We start from the raw sequence: 9,272 nt of genomic DNA, 5'->3' as shown, positions 1-9,272 counted from the left end.
CGTAAATAATCGCAAGGTTGAACAGGTAACCCGCCGTCAGCCTTCATCCCCCCTTTTTTTTCCTCAGCGTCCCCAAGATGCCGGTCGTACGCAGATTTTCCTTCTCGCTTCTGCTCGCTGGGCTGTCCAGCGCAAGAGTTAGCTGCTCTCCTACTGGTACTCAGCCGCTCGACCTGCCTCTGGCTCTGAGTGAGCTCGGCTTTTTGACACCCATCTCCATTGGCTCGCCTCCCCAGTCGGTGGTGTCGTTGATGGACTGGACTTGGATCAACCAGTTCACCCTCTCGACGCTATGCTTGGGTAGCTCTCATGACACCTCGGCCTGCCTTGTTGATGGACAAGCTTTCTTCAACCAGTCCGAGTCGTCGACATTTGTGAACCAGACAAGTCTGTATCCTGCTCGAACGTGGAACCCAAATGGCTTCTTCGGCCCACTCCCTCTCACTGTGCAGTTTGGATCAGACATTCAGCATGTCGGACCCTTGTCTGCGCCGGTTACCTTTATGTTGGCAGATATGCAGTTCCCGCAGCCTAGCTCTTTTCCATTCACTGGCGTGTTTGGCTTGTCGCCTGTGTTCCAGACTGACAATCAGTCGACTCAATCGACATTTTATCAGTTCTGGAAGCAAGGGCTCCATGCAAGTCCAACCGTCGCATTTCTATATTGCTACAATAGCACTTTCGGGAATGCAGCCCCTGCAAGGTCTTTGTGCGCTGGCAATGACGCTGTGCAGTCGCTTGGAGGTTATCACTCCAACTGGATCTCCGCTGGCAGCCTCCAGTGGTACGATAGCATCATCTTCCCATTGGTCAACACCATCGACATTGTCACAAGCCCCGAGATCCTCAACTATTGGGCCTTACCTGTCACGCAGCACTTGATTGGGAACGAGGCACAGGCAATCAACAAGACGGCATCTGGGGCAGTCTTTGACTATGCTAGCTTTGGTCGTGGCGCCCCCGTGTCCATCAACAGCTATACCAGGCTGATTGAGCTCACGAGAGCCGGGCCCATCACTCTTGATCCCGCTCTGGCACCTAATAATGGGGCCCAGGCATTCTACTCCGTGCCCTGCTCAAACGTCACGAAGCTGCCCCCGCTCAAGTACCAATTTGGGGCGGGAACTCCCCAGTGGGAGATCATTCCCGAAAACTACGTCGAGAGGATTGCCCTTTCCAGCAGCGAGACGGCCTGCGTACTGAACGTACGGACTTTGGGCGATGGCGATTGGGTTATTGGCAATTTGGGGGAGACGTTTGCCAAGGATAAGGTGATTCTCTTTGACTTTGACAAACTGCAAATTGGCATTGCCAATGCTGTGAAGAAATAAGTAGGCCTGAACAACAGTCTTACTTAACGAATTTCTCTGCGACTAAAGAATGTTTATTTGTTGATAAGGCGAATGGCCGAGCGGTAGTCCTGAACACGCCAGAGAGAATGATAGGGTAGAATTGCAGAGTGGCATCAATCATAACTTAAGCTTACCGGTAGTGAAGGACCTCCTCTACGTACTACCTAGGTCCTAGGTAGGTAAGTTGCTTTCAAGCAGTACCTACCTAGTAACATCAATCGATTAAGGTAGATACAACTATATTTTGTGGTAGCAGCAGCCTAGTCCGTTCCTGCATGATCTTTGCACCCTTCCGTTTCTAGTAAGTTCTCGTGTCGTTCTTCACCTCGTTCCACTGTGTTGTGTACCCTTCTGGTTAATCTAGGTATTGGACTTCAGGCAACATTCATTTCAGCATATAATCAACATCTATATCATTTAATATGAAGCAGGTTTCTCAATACATTGTTTGCTCTCTGCACTACCTTTGGTAACGAAGTTCCACCAGCCAGAGCAATTCACATGCACACATGATTATGCAATTTTGATCGGCAACCGCCCCCTGTTTTCAGGCCTTGGCCACAAGACCAAGGTCCCCCGTCTTCAGCTTAGGAACAAAGCCATTGATCGAGTCCGTCCCGAAGCTGCTAATGTTCATCGTATCCTCCGTCCTCATCATTTGCCTGGCACGGATGTGATCAACGACAGTCCGTTGGTCAGGAGAGAGATCGACCTGGTAAGCTGTGTTGGGACACTTGCCCAGTTGCTCCAACATGCTCGAGCGGTCTTCTGGCTTCACGGGCTCGAAGGCGTTGCTGCAAAACTCTAGAGTTTTTTTGAGCTCCTCCTTGGACAGCTTAGTGTCGACGTCTGCTATACCCTGAATAACTACCTAATAGTCAGCAACGAAGCTACAATCAGTGAGACGAGAAGTTACCTACTTGGCCGGAAGAAAGCGAAGGCCCGATCATAGTTATCTTCATCAAAATCACTCAGAACAGCTTCCTCCTGGCTTCGAATCTGCCTGTAAGCACTCAACACAACAAGGAGGAAGCGAATGTAGCTGTCGGCAACCTTCTTCGAGTGCCAGTCGGCAGCCTCTACTTCAGAGACCTGTCCCTTGATCGCCGCAGAAATGGTCGTAGCTGCAGATAAGCCACCAACAAATGCGAGATGGACGCCAGAAGAAAAATATGGGTCGATGAAGCAACCGGCATCACCTGCAATGCGTGCATAAGGTATGGCATAGGCCGTGGCGCTATACGAGTAGTCAGATGCGGACTTGATATCTGTGAGTAGTTCGGCGTTTTCGAGCAATTTGGACAACTCTGGCGCGAGCTGTTTAAGGTTCCCTAAGTAGAATGTTTTTGAGTCAGGAGAGCCGGCTTGGGATTTGCGATTGGCGGACATCTTCTGGTTCATGACGATTCCAACAGACGTAGTTCCGTTGTGTAGGGGAATGAGCCACGCCCAGCCGCTCTCGTCTAGGTATCCGGCGTTAGTGACTTGGGTGACATACAGAAGTGAGTCGACATGTTGGTACGAACCTTGGAGAGCTTCAAAGAAGGGGGAATTTTGTCTCGGCGTTCCCACTCCATACGCCGCTGCTCCCTTCCAGTATCCCCAAGTAGCGACATTTTTCAAACCCTGGTTGTACTTTCTGTTTTTGAGGTATTTCGTACTGAGAAGTCCTACACGCCCACTGGCGTCTATAATATAGTCGAATTTGATCTCGCGTGACGTTTTGTCGTCCTTCATTAAATAAGTTGCTGAATAAGGCCGTCCAGGGTAGTCGTATGGCAGTTCCCCAAAGCCCTCGCAGGGCTCACCAATGAAGTTGATTGACTTGACTTGAACGCCATCAAAGGTCTTTGCGCCACTGCTGGCGGCATGCTGGAAGAGCAGATGGTCTGCCTCTGAGCGAACCACGTTCCAAGCGTAGTTCTGAGGACCGCCGGCGGCAAGGAAATCGGTATCTTACCCTAAGTAAGCTTCAGTGTACAGAAACCACGAGTTGAAAACTGACATCCTTCACGCTTCTTTGGGTTGAGCTTGAAAGCTGCGCCAACCTGCACAAAGTTTGGTCAATCTTCAGCTCAACGAGAGATTCTTCTTTATGCGGAGTGTTTAATCACCTTTTTTGTGAATCCGTAACTGTCAAAGACTGAGTCTACGTCAATAAATCTGAGGAAGTGGCGCATAGACGCCAGCATGCTCTCTCCGATATGATACCTGGACATGGTCAATGATGCTTCCCCATTCCGTCATTTCCGCTCAGAGCTCAGTAGAGAAATACCGTGGAAACTTGTCTGCTTCCAAGAGGACGGTGTCAACACCTTCTCGTGCCAGAGCTGACGCTGCGTATGAGCCAGCCGGGCCACCGCCAATAACGAGAACGGTACACTTTTCAGGAACGGCCATGATCCCCTGCAAATTATGGTTATGTCTTTGGCTTAACGATGATTGAGCAAGAATAGTGAGATGCGGCTACTAATGCATGCACTGAACGTCGATCGTAAAAGGGACCTATATGTACCTCCCTATTAGAACTCAGACAACTACGTACGATATCAAGAAAACGTCCAGGGTGAGCGGACGTTAACAGCACAACCAAAATCGACCATAGATGGGATCGGAGCAGATGAAGCACACGTACCTCCGCCGAGTAGTGTCCACTATCTCCGTGCACCGTAGAAATCAAAGCAGCGTGACATCGGAATATTACAATGTCATTTGTCTGTCGGCATATTACAATCCTGTCATCAGAGCGGGGCAACCTTGGTTAGGTGACAAGGCTGAAACTCGCCGCCAGCGAGGAAGGTTATGCTCTATTCGGCCCAACGATGTGAGCATCAAGAGTAGATTTCAAACTGGCCGACATGCCAATCTTTGTAGAATCATTATGCCGGGGGATAGACCCGTGCATTGTCACCGCGGGAAGCAGAATGACTGAAGAGTCTGCGGTGCCATCCAATGAGTGGAAGAGATGATCAGTGAAGGACGCGTTGATAGATGCTCTTACCGCGGAACATGATGTAGACTCTTGTGTTGTTGATGCATACAGGTGAGACGAGGCGAAGCACTTGGGCGTTTTTGGGGTAGTGGAGATACGTTGAATAAACGCCTGCGATAGCTTCGGAGCATTTCTGTTAGCTAACGTTAGGTTCAGATACAAGACATTTCTGTCCAAGCACTTCTTAGTGTCTTATGGGCTGTGGGCTCTGTTCTCCTTTCGATCTAACAGGTGATATCGCCTTTATACTGAGGAGGCCCGCGCAGCAAGTTTACACCTTACATCACCTATAATTGCATCGGTTACTCGCAACCTCCCTTGCGCGCACCTAGCTACAGGTGTAACACAGTGATGCCTCCAGCGGTAGTCAAGAACTCTGCTTACACTCCTCCCACGAAAGGCATCCTCTCTTGCCTGCCATCCTCATGGGTTCCCTATGCTGAGCTCATTCGCCTGGACAAGCCACATGGCATATATATGACTATATATCCTTACGCCTTGGGCCTACTTTATGCCAGCCAACTTACCTCAGAGTCGTTGCCTCCAAACGTGGTCCTGAGTCGATTTCTCAACTTGGCGATATGGACCTTCTTGATACGAAGCGCCGGCTGTGCTTGGAACGACAACGTTGATCAAGACTTTGACAGACAAACTGCCCGGTGCCGCGACAGACCGATTGCACGAGGCGCAATCTCGACTCTTCAAGGTCATGTCTTCACCACCGCTCTATTGGCTCTCGGGTTTTTGTCAATTCAAAACTTTCCTCTTGAATCCAAGATTGATGGCGCTGCAACTGTCTTATTGACATGCATCTACCCCTTTGGGAAGAGATTCACGCATTTCGCTCAGGTTACCTTGGGCCTAACGCTGTCCGTTGCTATCATATTCGGGCCGCATTCTGTGGGCGCCAACCCCTTGTCACAGGGCAATTTCTTGCCAACGACCTGCCTTGTGTCGTCCATCATTTTGCTCGTCATCTTCTATGACGTAGTCTATGCTCGTCAGGATACGGTCGATGATCTCAAGTCCGGAGTCAAAGGCATGGCCGTCCTCTTTCGCAACTGGATCACCACGTTGCTTTTGACCCTCATCATAGCCATCCTAACTCTTCTATACATCACTGCACGGTCTCTTGACTTGGGTTGGGTCTTCTTTGGCTTGTCCGTTGCAGGGCCAGCCGTCAGCCTCCTCACAACGATTGCCCTCATCGCCAGCAAATCGAGCAGTTCAAGATATGCGGGCAAGTTCTATGTGCTAGCCATTGCCAGCCTGCTCAGTGGCTTTACTATAGAGTATCTCAGAACGATTATGTAGCTTGCCGATGGTAACACATTTTACGAATTTACTTGTACCCACAGTTGGATGTGTTATAGCGATGATGTGGAGGAATAACGACGGCTTCTTGAGTTTGTCTACCTGGCCTAATCAAGCGAACCGCGGTAGCAGATGTGTCGCATAGCTCACTAGGAAAGTAAGTCGCAAAAATGTGAATAGAGGAAATGGAGTTCAGAAAGATGCCGTCACATAACAGGCACAATGAATTGCCTGTACATTACTAGCGAAGCTTAGGTACCTTACCTATGCAGTACTCTTGACCCAGATCGCACCATCTGCGAAGCCAACTGTGACGCCCCCCATGTGAGGATTGGGGAGCAAATTGCCAAAGTAGCCCAACCTGCCTTACAGCTCCTGCTATCGTTGTCAAGCCTACCAAGGTAGCTATCAAGTGAGAACGTAGAGGCAAGCCCGCAAGTCCCAGTAATCTGCACCAAAGTTCCGAGTAGAGAGCACCACTAATGGCGCCTGATAAACATCCCCGAAGATCATGGCAATCGCAGCGCTTGGCTCTCTGAGGTTTGGCGGATGTTATCGCACCCATCGATAAGACACCTCCAGCGACTACGTCATCATCTTGGGGGTTTCCATTGCTTCGTACCACCTCTGGCAGTTTTTGATTGCTCGAGAAAAACCGTGTGGTGCACATTAACTTAATTCACAAACGTTCAAAGAAACGCAATCTGATTACCATGACGATGCGTATGCCATTGGGCCTCCCACAGGCTGGCACGCAGCAAGCCCAACAACTGATACCGCTATAACATTCACTGTAGGCCAAGCCCGGCCTCCAGTAACCCCTGCAGTTCTCTTGACCACACTGGACATCCCTGGACCCTTCAGTCAACCGGGGCATTCTCTCCCAGGTTGGTTCTTGTCTCTACCAACATGACGCAGAAGCAGAGCAAGTCTCAATGTCATTCATCTGGCAGCTGACAATCTTCGACCGTTCACCACGCCCCGCATCTCCTTCACGCCCTGACTTCTCCTATGCGACGATCGCAGCGACATGCCGAACGGATGCCTCTAGACTTCGCGCAATCACCAGACCCGAGCATGCCTTGCCCCTGTGCCAGCCAACATCTCCAGGGCATCATAACCGAGGTCCGGCATTCGAGCCAGCAGTCAATCCGCTTGGATCTTGCGGGTGACCGGCAGCTGAATGGATATTTTTACTCTGTCTGCGAGGCATCCCAGTAGATTGCTTTACCAACCATTGACCACCAACGCTCACCTGCTCTAGATTCTCCAAACATCTACGACAGTCACATCAATCTCTCCTTCGACTGCTTGAAGGCAAACACGAGCGATTACTGCGTGGCGCCACCTCCGCGGGGCCCAGTTTCAGCTCGATCCCACACCTTCGCCCTTTACACCACGACTATCACGATAAACCCAGACCCTCGAAGCCCATCCGACCATCTTCCAGACATAGAAGCACGAAGCTCTCAGCGACGCACAAGGCGCCTGCGATCGACTGCGCCATCGACTACTGAACATCGAACAAACAATTGATGGTTCGGAACGTGCCACTTTACTTGCCTGTCCGCTACCTGTTTGGTGACTAGACAACAGGCCGAGGACGCTTCCTTCAATGCCCACGGCGGCTCAGGCTACTGTTCGTCGTGTGTATCCGAAGACCGTCTATGAGGGCGATACGGGTCGACACTGAATCGTTCTTACTCCTCGTAGCGGCAGAGAATGTTCAACGGTGGATTGGGGGTATAAGAGAGAGAAGCTGATATGCCATCAGCCGTGCTATAACGAATGCTGAAATGCTCCCCAGACACCTCCTTTCCCACGATATACGGGAATTGCAACGATCCTCCTCTTTCGCCAGACGTGTTCGTTACTATGATCCAACAACTCCCAAGGTCAGAATCAGCGGCATGAAACATTGCCGGATTTGGATGGCCACATTCTGCGTGCTATGTGTTTTCATATCTGGAGACAATGACATTGGTGGTCCCGGGGCCTGCAAAGCGTGTTGAAGTGTGGTTCGTAAGTTTCTGGACGTCGGATAATGTCAATAGGCCATAGGTCAAGTAGCGTTCCAGATCCTGTGCTGGATCACGTCTGGTTGGCATGGGGAGCTTTTCGGCTTTCAAAAAGCTGCTTGTTCGCCCGTAGCGAGCCGGAAACTCACGCTGCAGTCAGCAGTGAATGCCCGAGCTTTGCCTCACGGACAGGCTCCGAGAAGAAGATCCATACCCGCTTTCAGAAGCCACGGCTCGTCACATTTCGGGAGACCTCATGAAGGAGACTGGTTTCGCTCTGACGCTGCTCGGTCCCTTCTGAAATCTTTAGATGGTCACAAGCAAATGTATTGCCGAATAATTGGCCACTGAAAGTGGGACGAACGGGTAGTAGTGTCTGATGATATCGAGGAGAAACCGTTACCCACTACCCGAAATGGCATTGGTGTGTCCAAAGCGAGTGATCGAACTGAGGATCATATGCTTCCGATTCGCACAAGGCGAATGGATGCACAGCACCTGGTATTACTAAAGGAACACTTCTCTCTTGCAGGAATTGATTGTGCATGTCATATACGCCAGTGCTGCTGTTCATAAAGACGACCACTCCTGAGCACCTTCCACGCGGCACTGATACATCAGCAATTGCCAATTGTGCTTGAGTCACACTGATATTTGTATTGTAGATGCAATATACCATGGGTACAACTAATTATCTGGCTCAACATCGTCCGTGAACTTTACGCCCTTGCTTGCTTCGCCAGACGCCTTCTTGTCCAGGCTGATATTGTTGTTCAGCTTCTTCTGTTCCTCATCGATCTTGTCCTGGTTGTCAGCCCCCTGAGCCTGCTCAATCTGCAGGGCTGACACTTCGAGAAACAGCTTCAGAACCTTGTTCTTGATCTTGCCATTTTGCAATGCTGTAGCAGCGTCGCCGCTTGCAGCCTTGATCTGGTCGTTGAATGCATCGGTCTCCGCGGCCTCTGCTGTCTCGCGGGCGGCTTTGATGATGGCCAAATCATCATCGGAGACGCCTTTCAAGTTGTTTGTATCAATCTAATGACTGTTAGTTGGCGGCTAGCATGCTTGCCATACAGGCAACTTACTGGGAATTTTGCTTGGGCTTCACTCAGAGCATTCCCTGCCTTGCCATCGGAGATCTGGAAGTCGGCATATTGGCGGAACTGCAGTGCCCTCTTGTGTGGTAAGCTGGTCGGCAGGGCGAGGGCTGAGGCAGCTAACGAGACTGCCAGGTAAAGCTTTGTGAAGTGCATTGTGATGGTAGCAATGAAAGCAATGTGCGAGTATGAGATGACTGGTGAGATGGTGAGGGTTCCCAAACAAAGCGATGAGCAAGTCTTATATGGATATAGTGGATGAGAATGTTTGTTATCGAGAATCAGAAAAGGGTTGGCAACCACGGCAACTTTGCAGGCTTATATGTTTCTTTGATCAGTGCGAAGTCATCGCCGGTATATCGCTTAGCAGGAGGTGATGCCTTTAGCGTTTCATCGCTGTTACGGAGCACCTCCCTGAAGCTACCGAGCTCCTGGCCCATAACTGTTCGAGCTGGCAACGGATGTATCACCTTTTGTTATTTCCGCTGCGCTATAGAGA

At 50.4% G+C, this 9,272-nt stretch overlaps 4 protein-coding genes across 4 annotated transcripts; 2 read left to right on the top strand and 2 right to left on the bottom strand.

The window, feature by feature from the left end:
• Positions 1–77: 77 nt before the first annotated feature.
• Positions 78–1,331, top strand: TRIREDRAFT_105788 (uncharacterized protein; the record flags this gene model as incomplete). Its single annotated transcript, XM_006964161.1, has 1 exon — positions 78–1,331. The coding sequence occupies one exon, from the start codon at positions 78–80 to the stop codon at positions 1,329–1,331; it is 1,254 nt and encodes a 417-aa protein (XP_006964223.1).
• Positions 1,332–1,899: 568 nt separating this feature from the next.
• On the bottom strand, positions 1,900–4,363 carry TRIREDRAFT_105787 (uncharacterized protein; the record flags this gene model as incomplete). The annotated part of the gene is made up of 7 exons (XM_006964006.1): positions 1,900–2,219; positions 2,273–3,307; positions 3,358–3,400; positions 3,467–3,563; positions 3,628–3,758; positions 3,988–4,010; positions 4,354–4,363. The coding sequence occupies 7 exons, from the start codon at positions 4,361–4,363 to the stop codon at positions 1,900–1,902; spliced, it is 1,659 nt and encodes a 552-aa protein (XP_006964068.1).
• Positions 4,364–4,695: 332 nt separating this feature from the next.
• TRIREDRAFT_59771 (uncharacterized protein) lies at positions 4,696–5,658 on the top strand (the record flags this gene model as incomplete). Its single annotated transcript, XM_006964160.1, has 1 exon — positions 4,696–5,658. One exon carries the CDS (start codon positions 4,696–4,698, stop codon positions 5,656–5,658), a length of 963 nt encoding a protein of 320 aa, XP_006964222.1.
• Positions 5,659–8,363: 2,705 nt separating this feature from the next.
• TRIREDRAFT_105785 (uncharacterized protein) lies at positions 8,364–8,929 on the bottom strand (the record flags this gene model as incomplete). The annotated part of the gene is made up of 2 exons (XM_006964005.1): positions 8,364–8,711; positions 8,762–8,929. The coding sequence occupies 2 exons, from the start codon at positions 8,927–8,929 to the stop codon at positions 8,364–8,366; spliced, it is 516 nt and encodes a 171-aa protein (XP_006964067.1).
• Positions 8,930–9,272: the final 343 nt, after the last annotated feature.

The sequence above is a fragment of the Trichoderma reesei genome (assembly GCF_000167675.1).
Source record: "Trichoderma reesei QM6a unplaced genomic scaffold TRIREscaffold_6, whole genome shotgun sequence".
Lineage (NCBI taxonomy): Eukaryota > Fungi > Ascomycota > Sordariomycetes > Hypocreales > Hypocreaceae > Trichoderma > Trichoderma reesei.
This window is presented reverse-complemented; position numbering and strand designations above follow the sequence as displayed.